Raw genomic sequence first — 23,155 nt, 5'->3', positions numbered from 1 at the left:
TGTCAGCAATGGGTGTGAAGTAGCTGATTATATTTATTTAAAGGGGTGTCCACAAGGGATATAAAGGAAATAAGTCCTTAAAAAAACTAAAAAGAATCACAGATGAGCAGAGTGGTTGTCTTTCCACCACATTAAGGCATCAAAAAGGCTTTTAGATCCTGGCCCGTGATGGATCCTTTATCCAATCAGGCTGCCGTGTAACAGCGGTATGAAATCAATAGGGCTAATGGCGCTGGAGCAGATGCTGGTGTATGAAATGCGTCTTTATGTCGTCCATCATGTGGAGCAGCGAGCAGCGAACTGCTAATGTAGAAGACTACACACAGCTTTCTTTGGCAGAGTCGAGCGAAACAGGGGATTTTGTAGGAAACAACCAGGAGAAAATCCATCTTCTTCCATCTAAATGGTCAAAAGGTTCCAAAACCAACCTGGAAATCACTGGGAACAAGGCAGTAAAACACCATACAGTGCCTTGAACAGCATTTCAGGCTTCAAATATAAAGATATGAAATTGCATTTTTTTGTGAAGAATCAACAACAAGTGGGACACAATCGTGAAATGGAATGAAATTTATTGGATATTTTAAACTTTGTTTAGAAATAAAAAACTGAAAATTGGAGCGTGCAATATTATTCGCCTTCCTTGCGTTAATACTTTAAAGCGCCAGCTTTTGCTGAGATTACAGCTGCAAGTCGCTTGGGGTTTGTCTTAATCAGTTTGGCACATCGAGAGACTAACATTTTTGCCCATTCATCCTTGCAAAACATCTGGAGGTCAGTAAGGTTGGATGGAGAGCGTTTGTTTATGAACAGCAGTTTTCAGCTTTTTCAGGACCATTGTCTTTTTGGAAGATAAATCTCCATCCCAGTCTCAGGTCTTTTACAGACTCCAACAGGTTTTCTTTCAGAATGGTTCTGTATTTGGCTCCATCCATCTTCCCATCAATTTTAACCCTCTTCCCTGTCCCTGCTAAAGAAAAGCAGGCCCAAACCATGATGCTGCCATCACCATGTTTGAAAGTGCGGATGGTGTGTTTAGGGTGAAGAGCTGTGTTGCTTTTACACCAAATATAACATTTTGCATTGTAGCCAAAAAGTTTGATTTTGGTTTCATCTGATCAGAGCACTTTCTTCCACATGTTTGGTGTCCCAGGTCTCCCAGGTGGCTTGAGGGAAACTTTAAACAATACTTTTTATGGATATCTATGAGAAATGACTTTCTTCTTGCCACTCTTCCATAAAGGCTGTTTTTTTTTGCAATGTACGGCTGACTGTTGTCCTCAGCTGTAGATTTCTGCAGTTCATCCAGAGTGATCATGGGCCTCTTGGCTGCATCTCTGATCAGTCTTCTCCTTGTTTGAGCTTAATGTTTAGAGGGGCGGCCGGGTCTTGGTAGATTTGCAGTGGTCTGATACTCCTTCCATTTCAATATGATCTCTTGCACAGTGCTACTTAAGATATTTAAAGCTTGGAAAACCTTTTGTATCCAAATCTGGCTTTAAACTTCTCAACAACGGTATTTCAGACCTGTCTGGTGTGTTCCTTGGTCTTCCTGATGCTCTCTGCGCTTTAAACAGAACTCTGAGACTATCACAGAGCAGGTGCACTTATACAGAGACTTGATTACACACAGGTGGATTTCTTTCCTCACTGTATATATGTATAATATAATTATATAATTGGTGTTCTTATGAAAATAAAGTTCTGGGACAAGAAACATGCATGAAGCATGTTCATCCCAATCTAATGTCCTGTTAAGTTATTAAATTAAACTAATCATGTCTGTAAATACTAATGCACATTTGGGAACATAAACTGTAGTTTATATACTTTTACTAGATTTCAAATTCTCATTAACTAGGGGTTTATTAAAGTTTAAATACTGATGAAGTTATTTGTAAAAAAAAAAAAAAAAAAACTAAATATGAATGCCTACACTAGTAACTACATGTATTGTCATGTGTAAACATTTGTTAGTGTTCAAATACTAGTTTATGTATAATTTGTTCATGGCTGTTAATCATTAGTTAATAGTATATTACTTATATACAGTTATTAAAGTTATTATAAAGTGTTACTGAAAGTTTTCCTACTCCTCCATGCAGAATTCTTTCAGCTGCGTGATTTATGTTCATCCCCAACTCCTCAGGATGGCTGTTGCTTTCACAAAACATCTCATATAAACCAGCTTTTCATCTCTCTCAACTAGTTACTAAGACAAACAAGCTTGCATATGTTATCAAATTTGAATGCTGCTCTCTTCTTTCGGACTATGTTACCTGCAAGTAAGAACATGTGTTCTTGCTGAACAATAGTTGTTGCTTTTCCTCCAGCTCCAAGCTCCAGCTCATCTCAAATCACAGTTGATCAGGTTTAGATCAGGGGATTTTGGAGGACAAAACATTTTATACTGTTTATTATGTAACTAATGCCATAATATGTGTCCCTTACCTGTTTTGATGACTTGTTATAATGTTATAATACAGTTAATGTTAACTGTATTTCTCTCTATTATTCCTCACCAAAAAATCTCCAACATCATCAACGTCCACCAAGCACCATCATTCTCCATCGTCTTGATTCTCCACCAAAAGCCAACATTCTCCACCAAACACCAACAATCTCCAACATCACCAACCTCCACCAAGCACCATCATTCTCCATCGTCTTCATTCTCCACCAAATACCAACATTCTCCACCATCACCAACCTCCACCAAGCACCATCATTCTCCATCGTCTTCATTCGTCACCAAAAGCCAACACTCTTCATCAAAAGCCAACATTCTCCACAAAAAGCCAACATTCTCCATCGTCTTCATACTCCACCAAGCACCATAATTCTCCATCGTCTTCATTCTTCACCAAAAGCCAACATTCTCCACCATCACCAACCTCCACCAAGCACCATCATTTTCCATCGTCTTCATTCGTCACCAAAAGCCAACACTCTTCATCAAAAGCCAACATTCTCCACAAAAAGCCAACATTCTCCATCGTCTTCATACTCCACCAAGCACCATAATTCTCCATCGTCTTCATTCTTCACCAAAAGCCAACATTCTTCATCAAAAGCCAACATTCTCCACCAAACACCATCATTCTCCACCAAACACCAACATTCTCCACCAAACACCATCAATCTCCATCGTCTTCATTCTCCACCAAAAGCCAACATTCTCCACCAAACACCATCATTCTCCAACATCACCAACCTCCACCAAGCACCATCATTCTCCATCGTCTTCATTCTCCACCAAGCCCCATAATTCTAATTCATAATAAACAGTATAAAAGAGTTTGTCCTCCAAAATCCCCTGATCTAAACCTGATCATGTGTGATTTGAGTAAGAACACATGCCTTCGCATGTCAAAGAGCATCCATAAAGGCTGTAAATCAGCGTGAATAATTAATTAAAATTAGTGAGCCCTAGTGAAAAGTTTTGGACAATTGTTCAAACCAGTTATGGAGTGTTGTTTAAGCTTAAAAAGGGATATGTGAGTGGAACTGAAACCTGAGTTGATAAAAAAGGCAGAATTACAGAAGAATCTGAATACAACTCCAGGACAGCAGACGCGCCGGCACTCTGCCCTATTTCCCTAATGGAGAGCGATTCCTCTGCCTCATGGTGGAGTGACATTAATATGAAATCCGACTTAAACTCGATGGACAGATGATGGTGTTCACAGGGAGCTAATATGATGTAGCCGTAGCAGCTGTTGTATGGCAGCTCTGTCGAATCGGGCCCTTCATTTACTGCCGGAGGCGGATACGAAGTCATGACGCTCATCACGCTTTTCTCCTGACACCCAGATATGAAATGGCATTTACATTTTTTATTTTTATCCCCCCCCCCCCCCCCCCAAAAAAAAAACAGCATTGTCTCCTGACTCTGGAATGCCAACGCGGCAGACTTTCATTGTTTCCTCTTAAATTAGAATTCATAATGAGGCGATTAGAGGCCACATCAGAAGTGAGGAGCTCTCTGCTGAAATATAAATACCTCAAAGCAAACAAGCTTGAGAGGAGCGTGCTCCACGCCGAATCGTAATTTGAGGATTTTTGAGCTCACTGGTAGCATCGGGGAGAAAAACACAAACCAGCGGAAAAGTCTCGCATGGAATTAGGAACCTAATTAGGGTAATCTGGTTCTGCAAATAGGCCGGATTTGATGAAGGGACGGAGATGCGGAGCGAGAGCAGGAGAGAGAGAGGGAGAGATATGGGTGGAGTAAGATGAAGAAACAAAGTGAAGGAGGAATAAGAAGAACTGAGTAGAACTGAGGTCTCTGGTGGTTAATAGAAAGGTATGGACGATAGAAAAAAGAAGATGGAGAAATGGTTAAATATGTAGAAAGACTGATGTCATCATTGTAATAGGACTTATATGGAATGATGGAGTGAGTAATGGACAGAGATTAACGGTGAGAAAGATGTTTAGAGGTGTTTGAAGAAGAATTACAGTGAAGAATATGGTATTTCTTTGGGAATTTGTTGAGGAATGATGATGATGATGATGATGATGATGGATAATAATGGTGTTTTTTGCAGAGTGTTTTGATTTGTGAATGATCATGTGTGGTTGGAATGGTGATTGTGGAAATTGGTATTTTGTGGAATTTTGTGGAAAATGGTGTTTTGTTGAGAATGTTGTTATTGGAGAATGATATTGTTTGGAGGACAGAGATGGAGAATGATGTTGAAGAGTGAATGATGATTAGAATTAGGATTTTGAAGTATGATGATGTTTAGTGGAGAAAGATGATGCTGAAATATTATAGTGTTGGGGAATAATGATGTTTGGTCGGGAATAATAGAAAGAAAGACAGTGTTTGGTCTTGGTGGTTTTCTGTTGAAAACGATGGTTCTCAGTAAAGAAAGGTGGTGTTTAGCGGAAAACAATGGAGATAGAAAATGTTGGCGTTTAGTGGAGAATGTTGGCATTTGGTGGAGAATGAAGACATTGGAAAAGGTTGATGATGTTGGAGATTTTTGGTGTTTGGTGAGGAATAATAGCGAGAAATACAGTTAACATTAACTGTATTATAACATTAAAGTCATCAAAACAGTTAAGGGACACATATTATGGCATTAATTACATAATAAACAGCATAAAAGGGTTTGTCCTTCAAAATCCCATGATCTAAACCTGATCATCTGTGATTTGAGATGGAGCTTGGAGCTGGAACTCCTCCAACTATTGTTCAGCACCTCCAGGAACTCCTTTATGATTCTGAGAAAACTATTCCAGGAATTGTTTCAGAATTGTAGTGATTGGTGAAATGGGGCTGGAGAAGAATAGTGCTTAGGTCAAATTTATGGCAATTAGTGGTGAACAACAGTATGAGAGTTGAAGTATTATGTTAGCAAGGCTGTGATTGGAGGTGAATGAAAATAATGGAGAGAAAGATGGTGTTTGGTGAAAATAATGATGCTGAAGTATTATGATGTTTGGTGGAGAATGATGAGTGCAGGTAAATGGTGGTATCTGATGGAGAATGATGGTTGAAGAGCAGTGTGTGTGTGAATATACAGACAGATGTACATCATGTCCCTTAAGGTGAAGGTAGTATCTGGTGATAGAAAGAGAGAGAGAGAGGTGATGAGTTCGAAGGGCGGAAAAGCCGTAGTTTAGTGAGAGAGGGAGAGAGAGAGAGAGAGAGAGAGCTGTTCTCGTTCACACGGCCGAAGCGCAGAGGCATCTTCCCTAGAGTTCATTAATTAGTTAATTAGTTAATTAGTCTGAACAGATGGCTGTGCCACACAAATCAGCAGCTCTTTGGAGCTCTGGGCTGCTAGGTGGAGAGAGAGTAAGAGAGAGAGAGAGAGAAATGATCAGGAGAAGGTGTAAACGTATGAAAGAGACAGGAAGAGAGAACGAGAGAATGAGGGAGAAAGAGATAGAGCGAGAGCTAGATTGAGAGACAAGGAAAGAGAGAGTGAGAGAAAGAGAGAGAGAGAGAGAGAGCTTTGCACAGATATGCAGCAGAAGAACGAGCTGTGAACACTGACACAGACAGACTGCAGTGCTCTCTCTAGACATCCCGTGTGTGTGTGTGTGTGTGTGTGTGTGTGTGTGTGTATTGCATGCATCTGTATCTCTGGTTTGCTCATAAAGACTGAGAAAATGACAGAAGGTCAGCCTGGCATCCTGCATGGGTCAGGTGCCACAAACAATGTGTGTGTGTGTGTGTGTGTGTGTGTAAAAACATATTTTTTGGTATTCAGAATTGTGTGTGTGTGTGTGTGTGTGTGTTTGCGTAGCCTGAATATCCAAGGTTGCATATGTGAATGCTTGTATATGTACAAATACGTGTGTGTGTATGTGTGTGCGCGTGTGTGTGTGCGTGTGCGCCTGTGTGTGTGTTTGGGGCCATTCTGCATGATCATTTGTTTGAATGAATTCTCTGCTTCACTGCAGATTCAAAAAAGCTCGTCTGATGGTTTATTTTTAGCCTGTTCCTCCTCCCCCCCTCTCTTTCTCACTCTCTCTTTTTCCCACTCTCTCTTTCACTCCCTCTCTCTCTCTGTCTACCGCTCTCACTGTCTCTCTCTGTCTCTCACTCTCTCCTTCTCTCTGTCTCTCTCTCTGTCTACTGTTCTCACTCTCTCTCTCTCTCTCTCTCTCTCTCTCTGCCTATCTCTCTCCCTCTCTCTCTGTCTACCCCTCTTACTGTCTCTCTCTTTGCCCATCACTCTCTCTCTCCCTCTCTCTCTGTCTACCGCTCTCACTGTCTCTCTCTATGTCTCTCACTCTCTCCTTCTCTCTGTCTCTCTCTCTGTCTACTGTTTTCACTCTCTCTCTCTGCCTATCTCTCTCCCTCTCTCTCTGTCTACCCCTCTTACTGTCTCTCTCTTTGCCCATCACTCTCTCTCTCCCTCTCTCTCTGTCTACCGCTTTCTCTGTCTCTCTATATGTCTTTCACTCTCTCCTTCTCTCTGTCTCTCTCTCTGTCTACTGTTCTCACTCTCTCTCTCTGTCTCTCTCTCTGCCTATCTCTCCCCCTCTCTCTGTCTACTGTGTACGGTCTCTCTCTTTGCATATTCCTCTCTCTCTCTCTCTCTCTCTCTCTCTCTCTCTCTCTCTCTCTCTTTCTCTCTCTCACACTTTTGCTGACACAGATGTGCAAATGCACAGCTTTTCTAGGGGTATTGAGGTATAAAGCCCTCCCCCTCCCTCATAGCACCAAGGTGTAGATCAGTGGTGCTGTAATTCCTCAATTGTTGGTGGTGCCCCATCCAGAGTGAGGGAATGGTGCACACACACAGACACAGACACACAAACACACACACACATAATCCTCTTCATTGCTGTACAAAAAGCTCTTTACCCTGTAGAGAGAGAGTGAGACCTACAGAGAAGAGCAATAGATAGAGAAGAGAGAGTGTGAAAAAAGAGACAGAGAAGAGCAAGAGAGAAAAAAAAGTATGAAAGAGAGAGAACCAGGGAGAAAAAGGGAGAGAAACAAATAAGAGCAAAAGAAAAAAAGTGAGAGCCACATAGAAGACCAAGAGAAACTGTGAGAGTGAGAAAGAGAGAGACAGATAAGAGCAAGAGATACAAAAAAGTGATTTTATTAAAAAGATAAAAAAATATATAAATATAAATGAAAGTGTGAGAGAGAGAAAAGGAAAGCAACACAGAGACGATCAAGAGAGAGCGAAGGAGTGAGAGTATAAAGAGAGAGAAAAAGAAAAAAGTGAGAGACAGAGAAAAGCAAGAGAGAAGAATGAGAAAGAGAGAGAAAAAGAGAGAAACAGAGAAGAGCAGGAGAGAAAGAGTGAGAGTTTGCAAAAGAGAGAAAAAAGACAGAGAAGTGCAGGAGAGAAAGTAAGAGAGAGAGTTTGAAAGAGAGAGAAAAATAAGAGAAAAGCAAGAGATAGAGAAACAGTGAGAGTGTGAAAGAGAGAGAGAGAGAAAAGAGAGACACAGAAGAGCAACACATTGAGACAAGTGAGAGTGTAAATGAGAGAGAGAGAAAAAGACAGAGACACATAGAAGAGCAAGAGATAGAGACAAGTGAGAGTATGAAAAAGACAGAGGAAAAAGTGAGAGGCCAAGAAGAACAAGAGTTAGAGAAAGAGTGGGAGTGTGAAAAAGAGAGAAACAGAGAAGAGCAAGAGATAGAAAAAGAGTGAGAGTATAAAAAGAGAGAGGAAAAGTGAGAGACAAAAAAGAGTGCAAGTGTGATGGAGAGAGAGAGAAAAGCGAAAGACAGAGGAGAGCAAGAGATAGTGAAAGAGTGTGAAAGAGAGTGAGAAACAGAGAGACATATAAGAGCAAGAGAGAATAAAAGTAAGACTTTGAAAGAGAGAGAAAAAGAGACAGAAAAGAGCGAGAGAGAGAAAAGAGTAAGAATGTGAAAGAGAAAGAGAAAAGCAGGAGAGACAGAAGAGCAAGAGAGAGAAAAAGTGAGAGTTTAAAAGAGATAAGGGGAAAAGACTGACAGAGAAAAGAGATAGAGAACAAATGAGAGTATAAAAAAGAGAGAGAGAAAAAAGAGAGAGACAGAGAAGAGCAAGAGAGAGTGAAAGAGAGAGAGAGAAAAAAAGAGACAGAAGTGCAAGAGAGAATAAAAGTCAGTGTGAAAGAGAGAAAAAAAGTAAGAAACAGAGAAGAGAAAGAGAGGGAGAGAGAGAGAGAGAGAGAGAGTTACACAGAAATAAAAAGTGGAAATAGAAAGGAGTGATAAAACTAGAGAGAGAAAGGAAGAGAGAGTGGTTTACTCAATACCAAAAACATTGAACCGTGTTAAAAGAATTGAGGGCACCGCATCATCCCCCCTTCACAGCTCAGCACCACCTGCTCTGTGTGTGTGTGTGTGTGTGTGTGTGCGTGTGTGTGTGTGCGTGTGTGTGTGAGAGAGAGAGAGAGAGAGTGAGAGATGGAGAGAGAGAGAGAGAGGCCAGTGTTTGGTGCAGGAGCCAGAGGAAGCAGTGTGTGATAATTCCACACAGCCGATGGTTCACACACTCCAGCTCACACTCTATTCACCATGCAGATTCACACTGACCTAATCACTCACACACACACACACACACACACCTCCCACAGTTTAATACACTCTCACCGTTACGGCAGTTAAACACAGCAATCTATCTGCTTTAAAACCCCTACAGTATGTTATTTAATTTGCTTGTTTATTAGTGCTGCAGCTTTGTTTATTAATATACTGTACTTCATTAAACCATACAGAATTCTGCTTCACACCACAGTTCAGTTAGTTCTGTTCAGTTTGAGCTGTGACTGTATATTGCGTGGATTTGCATAGTAGAGACCACAGGCGGAGCCAGACTTGCACACTACTTTGGTAGACCCCTTCCTTACCCACAGATTAAGTGTCTCAGACTGCCTTTATTGAGTTCAGAGTGGAGCCTAAGGGCGTTTTCACACCTGTAGTTCGTTTCTCTGGTCCGAATCAGTTGATGAGTTTGTTTACTTGGAGCGTTTTCTCCCTCTGTTTAGTCTGGTTTCACACAGGCATAAATGTAAACGCACCAAAATGCGCACCAATAAACACGCAAGCAGGCTGTGTCCTGTGATTGGTCAGAGCGTGGTCTGGCGTGGAAGTAAATATACATATACAAAAAAAAAGTAAATATAGCGAGAAGATTCTGTGTTCCAGCGCATATATGTGTTTTTACACTGAATGCTGAAGCGTTGCGCTTTTAAACATAGCGTTTCTATGTGCAGCGCAGATGTAAACATAGTAAACAGAGTCACGCAGCTGTGAGCTGTGAATGCAGCACAGACCGCGCGCATGGACACAGTGTTTGTTCTTAGCTGTGGTAATTAGCGTTATCTGGCTAATATATCAGTTTAGACTGCGTCTTATCAGCCGTTTAGCTCAAATAAATGGACTATATTTAATAGCTGGGTCGGATCGAGACCGGATCACGTTCTCACCAAAGCGAACCGCTCCAGAGTTCGTTTGGTACTGGACTGAGACCTCCTCCTCTAGCTGGTCTCGGTCCGGTTCTTTTGATCCGCACCCGAGTGCGATTACTGTTTTCACACCTGCTCAATCGAACCGCACTAAAGTTACAAACGGACCAGAGTTCGTTTTAACCAGACCAAATAGTGCTGGTGTGAAAACGCCCTAAAATGCTAATAGAAAATCTGATATTTTCCAGCGGATTCCCAGTTTGTTCAGTAAGTGTAACAGTAAAAGTGCAGTTGATGTATTGTATTTTACAAGATTTTACTAGATCTGTTGTAAATGATGTAATTAAACAGTTGCTGTGGTATTCCAGCTGGTGACGAAATCGTCTGGGATTTTGTTTGACTGCCTCAAACCTAGGTACAGTACAGTGCAATGTGATTAGAATTGCCACGCCGTTCCATTCCACTCCATTCCGGGTTTCTCTGTATCGCAAATTAGTCACGCCCTTTTCCTCAAATCTATCTACTATGCATGTGTAAAAATCACAGACATGTTCGCTGCTGTAGCCTCTGCGTCCTCCGTAGGTGAAGACAGAAGCAGCAGACCGGGAGAGCAGGATTGTGACGGAGAAACCGAGGGACAGACTGAGCAGGAATGTGTAGCACATAAACAGGTAGTAAATTTAGGATAACACAGGGACTTTGAGGTGATGGAGAACACGATAGTAATGTTAGGATAACACAGGGACTTTGAGGTGATGGAGGTAATGTTAGTAAAGTTAGGATAACACAGGGACTTTGAGGTGATGGAGGTAACGTTATCTCTATTACATGAGAATGTTGAGCAACGGCTGATAAAATAGCAAACGGTGAAGACTGAGAAGTGTTGGATGAGCAGCAAGTGTGTATTTTAGGCTACATCATTTTATTTTAGATATTTAGGTTAAAGGTGTGTTGAAAGGCTGCATAGTTTGAGTTTTGTAGCCTCTATGCTGTGGTTCAACATTTTTTAAAAAGCACTAAAACAAGTGAAATAACAGATTTTAACTGAAACTGATAAATGATCATTTAACTTAAAAAGTAAGTGTAAAAAATATAAAAGTAATATATATAAAAAAAAGGTGTCCTCCTTTTTAGAAACCCAAATCTGGCCACCCTAATTTGGGTAGTGGGTTGCTATGTAAGTGGACACTCTCTTCTTTCAAAGTAGTTGGTAAGTTGTCTCACATGGTTGATAGGATGGGGTGGTTTGGCAGTTGCTTATACATTGAAAAATATGTGTCTGTGTCTGTTATGCTGTTGCTAAACATCTGCTATTGTATCCAAGGTGGTTGCTGTGGTTTGATTAATTGGTTGCTATGCTGTTCCAGGTGGTTGATTTCTTGTTTGTAAGTAGCTGGTATGATATCTCAGGTAGCAGCTAAGGGGTGGCTAGGCAGTTGCACTTCTATTTCCAAGTGACTGCTATTTTGTTGCTAAGCAGTTAGCATGGTTTCCTAGTTGTTGCCATGGAATACCTTGTTGGTTGCTCTGCTACATGGTATCCTAGATGGTTGCTATGGGGTAGCAAGTCGCTTGCTATGCTATTCCAAGTGGCTTTTAGACGGTATGGAGTCCTAGGTGGTTTTTAGACAGTTGCTACCTACAGTTGCAAAAAAAAAGTATGTGAACCCTTTGGGATTACTTGGATTTCTGCATAAATTGGTCATTAAATGTGTTCTGATTTTCATCTAAATCACAACAACAGATAAACACAGTCTGCTTAAACTAATACCACACAAAAAAATAAATTTACAGTGCACAGTCCATGAACTCCATTCTTGTTTAATGTTTTCCTTATTGTAGATTTGTCAACAAAAATGTTAGCATGTGCCAGAGATTTCTGTAAGTCTTCAGCTGACACTCTAAGTTTCTTCCTCACCTCATTGATCATTCTGCGCTGTGCTCTTGCAGTCATCTTTACAGGACCACCACGCCTAGAAAGAGTAGCAACAGTGCTGAACTTTCTGCATTTGTAGACCATCTGTCTTACTGTGGACACATTAATATCAAGGCTTTTAGAGATGCTTTTGTAAGCCTTTCCAGCTTCATGCAAGTCAACAATTCTTGAACGTAGGTCTTCTGAGAGCTCTTTTCTGCGAGGCATGATTCACATCAAGCAATGCTTCTTAAGAGCAGCAAACTCAAAACTGGTGTGTGTTTTGTACAGGGCAGGGCAGCTTCAACCAACACATCCAATCTCATCACATTGATTGGACCTCAGGTTGGCTGACTCCTGGCTCCAATTAGCTCTTAGAAAAGTCAATAGACTAGGGGTTCACATATTTTTTAACCCTGCACTGTGAATGTTAACATGTTGTGTTTAATAAATCCTTGCAAACATATGATTTTTTTGTGTGGTATTATTTTAAGCAGACTGTGTTTGTCTATTGTTGTGACTTAGATGAAGATCAAAACACATTTAATTACCAATTTATGCAGAAATCCAAGTAATCCCAAAGGGTTCACTTACTTATTTTTTCTAGTAACTGTATGTTGCTAAGAAGTTGATGTGGTGTCTGAAGTGGTTTCTATGTAATTGCTATTTGGTTACAATGCAATTACAAGTGGTTACTATGATGTTTACAGTTGATATGGTATCCTATGGGGTTGCTTTGCTGTTGCCACACAGCTGCTAGATGGTAGCTATGCTACTGTTAATCAGTTGCTAAGCAGTTGCTATGGTATCTTCTGGGTTTCTACACCATATCGTAGTGTCATTATAGATTATAGGTGTAACTTCACTCTATAGTAAACTATTAGAGGGAAACAAACACAATGGAAAAGGTTCCTATAATTCAGGTGATGTCACACTTACCCAACACCCCCAGCCTGTAGTTCATGGTGACCACGATGACGTTGCCATATGCAGCAAGAACACTCGCATCAAACATGTTCCCTGCACCCTCCATGTACGATCCACCATGAATAAACAGCATGACCGGCTTCTTCCGACGATCTCGGATATCTGCAAGAAAAACACACATGCACATAAATAATTGAACGCTGTAAATTTGTATTAATTATTCCTAATTCTGAAAAATGTAAAACAGTCTAAAGGTTTGAGATTTCGTTGAGGTCTTCATTATTCCATCCACACTGTGCAATACAACCATTTCAAAAGAGCCCCAGACATGATGCTACCACCACCACGCTTAACAGCTGACACTGTGTTAACTGTGTTCTTGAGGCTAATTGCCTCACCTTTACTCATCAGCTGTCAATAAATTGAAATGTACATGCAATTTAACACCTTAGGGGAGGGGAGTAGTTGAGAAAAACAGCCGTCAAGGGAAATCTGGACAAAAATCTGTCCGACTGGTGTGAAGAATGGTGGGAGTCATTGCTTCGGGAACATTTTGTTACCATTAAAGTGCTTTTTCATGGGCCGTGACTGAAATTAATCTCTTTTTAAAGGGAGTTTTTTTTTTCCAATTGTTGTACCTAGAAGGAATTGTCAGATTGCAGTGCTGTTTAGAAAAAAGATAGAGGTAAGAAGGAGCAATAAATTAAATAGATGGAACACTTTATTTTAGCGAATTTATAGTGCACCGGCCAACTGCAGATTGCGCAGCTGGATGTAGAGCATGTCGGTGTGCCTTGGTATCGCGAGGGTGCAAAAAGAAGAAATACATGCCTTGTGCAGCTCTAAATGCGCAAAAGGCTTTTAATTAATCATGGGTGTTATTTAGGCGTAACATAAAATGTTACCACTTTAAACTACCTTTATAAAGGGTTTATAAATGGTTTACAATTAGTTTATTAATGGTTACTAATTAGGTTGTAAATGCCTTAAAAATCCTTAATAATCAGTTATACCACATACGTAGAAAGGGCAACAATGACCCGTGGTTTGCCAAATAGTGAACCCCCAGCCATCTATATTGTTGCCCTTTCTACATATGTGTTATAACTGATTATTAATGATTATTATGAACTGATTTTTAAGGCATTTACAACCTAATTAGTAACCATTAAAAAAACTAATTGTAAACCATTTATAGACCCTTTATAAAAGGTAGTCTTATTTTAAAGTGGTAACCATAAAATAAAGCTATCAGTGTATCACTTGCCATTTTCTTTATTAGACCGTTGACGGGGTGTAAGATAGTAATGAGCATCGTAATGCGTCTTGCGCAGGGTTTATAATAGGGCCCTGTTAGGGGCAATATTTATAATGCATTTGTCTGGCATGTCAACATGTCAGACATCTCATTATGGAGTTGTAGAGGTTCCTAATGGTGTCCTGCTATAATCCATTTCATACAGCTCAAATTTGCCTTCAGATTTAGTAATAGGGGTGGAAAGTCTAAAATCATGCCACACATTTTCCGTATGAGTGACTGGTGACGTGGCTGGATATGGCATAGCATCTGTATCTTCAAGGCAAGCTGTTAAAACTTCAGCAGTATGTGGACGAGTCATTTTTTTTTAGTGCACGAATCAAAAAGTGGAATAGAAATGTGATTATGAAGACACTATAAGCTCTTACAACACTTGCAATAAAAAACAGCATAGCTCACTACATCAGCTGAATATGGACCAAAATGCATTGCAAGCCTTCAAGCAACAGCTAGTGAAATTACATTATAGTGATATCAAGACATAGATATGAGCCAATGGATGTAGCAAATTTCAGATACTTACCAATATACAGTAGTTTGTTAACAGTAGGATTAGGTTGCTAAGCAACATAACAATCCAAAACATGGCCCATTCACAATGACGAAGTGTCTTAATTAATTTCTGTTCCTACCATTACTCTAAACACTAAACTAAACAGTTTTTCCCTATATAGTGCAATGCTAATGAGGGAGTACAGATCCATTTTAGTTGCAGCCATAGTATGTGTATCTGATGCACTGTATGTAGAAGTCACATGATTCAACAAACTCATATAAAAAAAAAAGTTGAAACAAACAATAGACTTTTATTTAATTCCTCAGGCAGAACTGCATCAAGAATAGTCATTAAACAATAGAACCACATGGATAAAAGATGCCATTCATGCAAATACATCGCCTCTGATTGGCTAATAGCACTGCAGCGGAGAACGCTTACCTGCCTTCGCCTCTAAAACTCAAAGGACAAAATGTTTTCAGAGATACAGCCTTAGTTTTCAGTAAAGATACAGCACTGAGTGCTGGGTAACGTTAACTCTTAAACTTCGCTAAACATCAGACTTTCAGCGCTGTTCAGCCACCGGGGCGGGGGGTAGCTCGGCAATGGCTTTTTACCTGCACATCAACCCCGCAGGCAACGCCATGGCATTGATAATGTTTCTTTCAGCTAAACTAACGCTACTAAACTCTTACTCAGACTTGGTGATTCGGAGCTTGGGCAGTTTTACCACATTGAAGCCCCAGAGTCCACTTTATCATTAAATTTGATGTAAACGGACCAGCTTTGACCAGTGTTCTGTCGGGTTGAGCTACCTTATTAAACAGTGCTTCCGTAGTGTATATTTAAGGTTTCTGTAAAACGCAGAATCAACCGGAGATCCGATTTAAACCTACAGTTACTTAAACAAGATAACTAACGTTAACTAACTGCTGTAAACAGAGCTGTAAACTCCTTAGCTAACGAGACAGTGTCGGCTCTAATGCAGCCCAGTTTCAGCTCTGTCTGTGGGTGGTCCCGAGCCAAGGTGGGCGAGGGCATTAATACTATTTCACGGGTTGGCGTAGACACAGGTGCTTTTCCTGATCAACCCGTTTTCCAGACCTTTTCTTTTACTAGCTACAATGGAGGTAGAGGAAGAGTTTTATGTGCAACATGCGTATACAGCTCTGTGAGACCTATAGCTCTGAGAGACCTAATTGCACAAAAAAAAAACAAGAAAAATGGATTTTAGCGGAAAGAGACCTTTAACAAATGGATGCAAAGTGCACCAGCCCAAAGATGGAAATGAGCACCAAGGCTGTGGGTGGTATGTGGGGTGGTGTCAATATATTTATGTGATGGCAGCATGAATGTGGAAAAGTACTTTGAGATTGTAGACCATATGCTGCCTTTGAGATCAAATCTTTTCCAGGGAAATTCCATGTATTTTTCAAATATTTAATAAATGTATTTTTTTACTATTTGTTCTACAAGTAGGAGAACATGTGAGGAAAGGTTGGGTGGGTTTCTCCACTCTGTGCTTTGAGGAATGCTCATGAATGCCTTTATTATGTGCTGGCTCTTTCACAAATGATGAATACAGTCATTTAGTGTAACTCCCACTCGCTTTCCAGAGAGAACTACTAAAGCTTTTCACACAGGAGAGTTCAGAGTTCCTAACCTGCACTCAAACACTCAACAGAAACTAAAATGTTGCTGTGCCCAATGTATTGTGTTGGATGGTTTAGCTGTTCTTGAGCAAACCAGCATGACCAGCATAAATGACTGGTCTTGTGAACCAGCATAAACATGCTAGTCAACTAGCATGACCATATGACCAACGAGGTCAAGTAGCATGACCATTATTACCAAGCAGGTCAACCAGCATGACCAGTATGCCCAAGCAGGTACACTTGCATGACCAGGCTAGACAAACAGCATGACTATCTTGACTAAGCTAATCAACCAGCATGACCAGGCTAGACAAACAGCATGACTATCTTGACTAAGCTAATCAACCAGCATGACCAGCATAAATGACTAGGCTTGTGAACCAGCATAAACATGCTAGTCAACTAGCATGACCAGTATTACAAAGCAGGTCAACCAGCATGACCAGTACGATTAAGCAGGTCAATGAGCATAACCAGTATTACAAAGCAGGTCAACCAGCATGTGCAGTATGACCAAGTAGGTCAACTAGCATAACCAGTATTACCAAGCAGGTCAACCAGCATGATCAGTATGACCAAGCAGGCCAACCAGCATGACCAGTATGACAAAGTAGGTCAACCAGCATGACCAGTATGACCAAGCAGGTCAACCAGCATGACCAGTATGACCAAGCAGGCCAACCAGCATGACCAGTATTACCAAGCATGTCAGCTAGCATGTCCAGTATCACCAAGCAGGTCAACCAGAATGACCAGTATTACCAAGCAGGCCAATCAGCATGACCAATATTACCAAACAGGTCAACCAGCATGACCAGTATTACCAAGCAGGTCAACTAGCATTACCATAATGACCAAGCAGTTCAATCCGCATGAACAGTATTACTAAGTAGGTCAACCAGTATTACCTAGCAGGTCAACCAGCATGACCAGTATGACTATGCCAATTGACCAGCATGACCAAACTAGTCAACCACGATGACCAACTTGGTGAACCATTATTATTAGCAAGACAAGAGAGGAGCGTCTGCAAGAATTCCATTGGTCAAAACTTGTTAAACTTATGATTGGCTGAAGGCATTTGGCAGCTTTATTGAAAAAATCACAGCCTGAGAGCAAGGAACAGTCTGCAATCACAGAGAAAAAATGTAACAGTTGCCATGGTAACGGTTGTCACTAATGGGGTTGTTGAGCAGTTTGTAAGATGGTGCTAAGCTGTTGTTATGGTGTTGCAGGAAAAAAAAAATCGTTAAAATCAAATAATAATGTAGATTGCATTGCAAACCATAATTATCTATCAATATTCATTTCTCTTTTGTACCCATACCCTTGTTTTAATACTGGAAACGAAAGGTCAGATTACCGTTTCAAAAACCCGATAAAACCTTAGAAACAGTTTGTTGTGTTTGACTCAATAATGCACAACGCACAAGCTCTTTTCTGTTCAGACGTGAGAATTATTAGCCAGTAACCTGCTGCTAACGCCAGCTAGCACTGCTGGAGCAGCATTAGCATTAGCCGCTAACCATGTCAGCTCTTTCTTCGTTCAGAGGGGAGTATATCGGAGTGTTGCCTGCGCGTTAACCATATTAAAAGAAGCTAAGTGGGACGCACAGCTAGCTAATATCACCCTGGCCTACCAGAGCTCTCAGAATTCCTTAGTATAGCACTGTCAGGCAGCATTTACTAGTGCTAACTGCAGCTAGCTCTAGCAGTTAGCTGCTAATGCTAATGATGCTGCACCTAGCCTTATTGGAAATCTGGAAATCTAAGCTTACTGTAAAAAAGAGATGCTGTTTCTTGGTATTGACGTAAAACCTGTTATAAACACAGCTATTAATGCATTATAATCAAAGTTCATGATGCATAATAAACATGGCTATGATGAGTTATACATTTTAATAAATATGTATAGCCATGTTAATAATGCCTTATGATCGCATTATAATGTGTTATGAGTATGTTTATAGAGTCTTATACAGATAACATTAATAGAAAGTGTTACCAAATATATTTTTTATATATGTTTTGTTTACTTAGCCTAGCTTAGCTTTACTTAACTTAGTTACCCACCACCCCACACACACCACCAGCCAGCAGTGAGACCTGCTGACTTAGAAGGAAAACATGGCGACACCCCTGTTCCTTACTAGTGTCACATAATTCACTTTATAACCAGGTGTGCCTTATGTATGAAAATAGACCAGAAAATATATTTTCTTGATAGAAAAATATGGTCCTTTAAGCCAACTCTGTTCATTCCGTGGTCATGTTTGCAACACGTCTGGGCATTATTTTTCTTGTTGGATTGTTACAGAGACTGTAAAAAAGATGGACGCTGTGTCGCCGTTCCCATTCATTCAATGAAAATCAAGCCAAAATTTTCCCCCATGTTGGCGATCCTGAAACCCGAGTCTGCGCAGTAGAGACCAGAGGAGGGAGAAAGACTGTGGACAGACAGCCTACTCATTTAAATAACCCCGCCCCTGAGGGCTGCCTGGCGGTCACAGGCTGCAGAGCGAAGTGGAGCGGAACTGATGGTCTGTTATTGGTCCCGCCCATAACCAGCCCTTTTACAATAACCACACCTTTTTGAATAGAGCTGAATAACGTTTTAAAAATGAATTCTGTGGAGATATAAAAATGTGACAATATAAGCAGAGGTTATACTAGCTGCTGCATTTAAATAAAGTAGGTAGAATTACAGTATATTAGAAAAAAACGTGATTGAAAGTTGTTCTGTTTTGCCATTGAAACCTATGGGGATGGGTGGGGTTACACAGCTTTCTGAAACCGAACAGCAGGGGGCGCCCGACCTGTGGTGGCTTCACTTTTGAGAGACGATGCTCTGTCCAGCTATACACAGTCTATGGATTGTTAATGGCTAATGCGCTTGCTTTTGGTTTCCCAATAGCACCAGTTTCACGACCATCAGAATGGGATTTTATTCGTAAACAAGCTATATATTTAGCATTACCAGAAATCCCGTTCATATTGCAGTCAGTGGCTGCTGGTCTCCTCATTCAAAACATCTCTGGCCATAAAACATTGAATCTGCATTAAAGTAAGATAATGCAATAGTTTTTATTTTTTATTTTTTAACCAAAGGAGTGCTAGATAATTATCTTCCCACCATTTTCATAACCTTGTTTGGAGTGTGGCTCAGTTTGGAGGGACTTGTAGAACTATTCAAGTGCAAGAAGTGGGAGGGGCAAGGCGTGACATGGGATTGGGCCTTGGTGTGAAGTCATCGAACACAATCTCTTATTTACTTTTTTCAATTAATAAATTGTACTGAAATTTTGAAAAGTTGGTGGAATTGCCCTTTAGGTAAGTACAGACAGACACTACAAACAGAGTAAAATGCCATTGCTCTTTTTTTCTTTCCCCAGTCTCTCTCTCTCTCTCTCTCTCTCTCTTTCTCTCTCGCGCTCTTTCTCTCTCTCTCGATACGCACATACCTGCCTGCGGTCAAGGGGAATCCTGCCATACAAATTTTGGAAAATCGGTGGACTTCCCTTTCCAGCATTTGTGCCTTTGCTCTGCTAGTCATGTCTGTGCTTTGGCAGTCTATTAGAGCCCTGCTTTGAGTCTAAGCATGTGTGTGTGTGTGTATGTGTGTGTGTGTCTCACAGGTGAGTCTTCTCTTTCCATCACGTCTCTTTGAAACACCCCCCCTCCCGCTTCATGTCTGGTTTGGGCTGTAGCTTCTGCCTCCCTCTCTGCAGTTGTTTGGTACGGTCTGTCTCTCACGCTCCCCTTTATCTCTGTTACATTAGAGCATTCCTGCTTTTAGCCCCCCTCCAACGTGTGCTGTATTGGTTCAACCTGTCTCCCTCTGCACACTCTCTCTCTCTCTCTGCAGTGTGTGTGAGTGTGTGTGTGTGTGTGTGCGTCTGTGTGTGCGTGAGGTAGACTGAGCTGCCCAGTTAGCCAGTGTGTGTGCCGTGTGCAGGACGTGTGGATAATTCATATGAAAGCCAGACCAACTGGAAACACAAATAACAGCCACAGCATCTGTTTACCCTGATGAGCTTCTGGAGAGAGAGGATGAGACAAGAGACAGACAGACAAATACTGATAGAGAGACACACAAAGAGAGAGAGAGCAAGCAGAAAGAGAGCCAGCGACACTGGAAAAGACTAAGAGACTGAAAAAGAGACACTAACATACTTTAGACAGACTGAAAGTGAGAGAGACTAAGACAGACTGTAAAAGGAATAGACTAAGAAAGACCAAAAGAGTGAGAGACAAAAAGAGACTGACAGTAAGAGAGACTAAGAGAGCCTGAAAGTGAGTGCGTCTAAGAGTGGCTGAAACAGACCGAAAGTAAGAGAGACTACAAGCCTAAAAGAAGGTGAGACAAAGACAGACTAAAAGAGAGAAAATGAAGATAGACTAAATGTGAGAAAGCCAAAATGAGAGAGAAACTAAGAGAGGCTAAAAGAGGGAGAGATGAAGAGAGACAAAATTGAGAGAGACTCTCAAAAGTATAAGCAACTTTATATGTGAATGTAAGAGACTGAAAGAAAGAGTGAACGTGAGAAAGACTAAGAGAGACTGAAATTGAGAGTAAAAGTGAGAGAGACTGAAGGTGAAACAGACTAAAAAGACTGAAATTGAGACAGACTAAGAGACTGAAAGTGAGAGAGACTAAAAGAGTCTGAAAGTGAGAGAGACTAAAAGACTGAAAGTGAGAGAGACTAAGAAACTGAAAGTGAAAGTAAAAGTGAGAGAGACTGAAAGAGGGAGATAAAAAGAGAGACTGAAGGGGGAATAAAAGTGAGACAGACTAAGAGACTGAAAGTGAGACAGACTAAGAGAGAACGAAAGTGAGAGTAAAAGTGAGAGACTAAGAGAGACTGAAAGTGAGACAGACTAAGAAACTGAAAGTGAGAAGTGAGAGAGACTAAATGAGACTGAAAGAGGGAGACTAAAAGTGAGAGTGAAAGTGAGACAAACTAAGAGACTGAAAGTAAGAGAGACTGAAAGTAAGAGTAAAAATAAGAGCGACTAAGAGAGACTGAAAGAGGAAGATAAAAAAGAGAGACTGAAAGTGAAAGTTAAAGCATCTAAGAGAGACTGAACGAGAGAGAGAAAAAAAGAGAAGAAAATGAGAGAAAGGTATGGACATATACAAGTTGGTTACTGTTTCCTGCAGCACATTTGCACACATATGTTGCAGCTTGGCCTGTAGATCCTGCACACTCGTAGGTTGCCACAGTTGGCATCCCAGCTGGTCCGGTCCCATAATTACCTGATTAGCACATTTTGATGTCCCTCTTATCACAACTGGGGTGACAGACTGATGCATGTAATGTCTTCCCAGACACACCTGTTGTGGTAATGTTATTCCAGAGCAAAGGCAGGAAGTGTGGTGATCACCACAAGGCCTCCATTCTCAAACCTGAATTTCATTGGATCCAAAACAGAACTTGAATTAATTGGTAAAGATGACATGGTTCTAGTTCATAGCAATCCAGGCGATGATTCCCCTTTTGGTACCACCTTAAAATAAGACTACCTTTATAAAGGGTTTATAAATGGTTTACAATTAGTTTATTAATGGTTACTAATTAGGTTGTAAATGCCTTAAACATCATTAATAATCAGTTATAACACATGCATAGAAAGGGCAACAATGACCTGTTATTTGCCAAATAGTGAACCCACAGTCATCTATATTGTTGCACTTTCTACGTATGTGTTATAAACGATTATTAATGATTTTTAAGGCATTTACAACCTAGTTATTAACCATTAATAAACTAGTTGTAAACCATTTATAAACCCTTTATAAAGGTAGTCTTATTTTAAAGTGGTACCCCCCTTTTAAAGTCTGTAAATGTGGCAAAATATCTTTAAGTGCATTTTTGACGAATGTTCAGCAATTGACAAGAGTTGAAAGAGAGAAATACTAAGAGAAACTGATAGAAACAGAACGAAAAACAGCAAGAGAGACTGATAAAGAGAGACTAATAGAAACTGAGACACTGAGAGCCGAGTGAGACACTAAAAGGAGAGAGAGAGACAGAAAGAGAGAGAGAAAAAGAGAGAGAGAGAGAGAGAGAGAGAGAGAGAGAGAGAGGTGAAAAGGAAGTGGTTTATAAAAAGAAAATAAAAGTTACAAAAACCAAGGTCCTTTCACGGACACACAAAAGCTAACAGACACACACACACACACACACACACACACACACACAGCTGTGATGCTGAGTCGCTATGGAAACTGCCTCTTGCAGCCTAATAGAGGCTCACCAGCCATTCCACAGCACTGACTCACTCATGCCTGTTGCCACGGAAACAAATTCTACGCACGTATTTGCACACCCGCCTGCATCACCACCTGAATCTCGGGTTACAAATGCATTACACGACTACACACACTCACACACACACACACACACACACACACACCCGCACATACACACTCACACACACTCAACCGTGCATATGAACACGACTGCACGTACACTTACACAAATGTGATCATAAAGGACGCGAGCAGCATATACAACACACGCACACACACAAACACACACACACACACACACTTAGCGCAACATTTATGCACACAGGTGAGTGACTTTGTTTTAAATGTCGAGCGATTTCCTTTCTGCCCTTTCTCTCTCTCCCACTTCCTTCCTATCCCTTTCTTCCCATTCTCTCTCCCACTTCCTTATTTTCTGTCCCACTTCCTCCTATCTCTCTCTCTTTTTCTCTCTCCCCTCCACTTCTATTCCCATATCTCTCTTTCTTAAAATTCAAAGAAGCTGTATTGTCATGACTGTAATAGAACAATGTTCAATAACATAATTACGATAAAATAAAAGCAACAATAATTAATTAATAAGTGACAAGAGTAGTGAATAAAATATCAATAATTAAAATAAAGACTATTTTACAAATTTACAAAAAATATATAATCCCCTCTCTCGCACCTCCTCTTTTTTCCCCAC

General features: G+C 40.6%; 1 protein-coding gene across 1 annotated transcript in view; it reads right to left on the bottom strand.

Moving 5' to 3' along the window:
- Window positions 1-23,155, bottom strand: part of nlgn2b (neuroligin 2b) — a 194,155-nt gene that overhangs the window by 47,281 nt on the left and 123,719 nt on the right. The window contains exon 4 of the mRNA XM_007231175.4: window positions 12,740-12,889. Coding sequence (XP_007231237.3) covers window positions 12,740-12,889 — 150 coding nt within the window. The remainder of the gene's footprint in view (window positions 1-12,739; window positions 12,890-23,155) is intronic.

This window comes from Astyanax mexicanus, chromosome 20 (genome assembly GCF_023375975.1).
Source record: "Astyanax mexicanus isolate ESR-SI-001 chromosome 20, AstMex3_surface, whole genome shotgun sequence".
Lineage (NCBI taxonomy): Eukaryota > Metazoa > Chordata > Actinopteri > Characiformes > Acestrorhamphidae > Astyanax > Astyanax mexicanus.
Note: the sequence above shows the minus strand (reverse complement) of the source record. Positions and strands in the feature narration are given on the sequence as shown.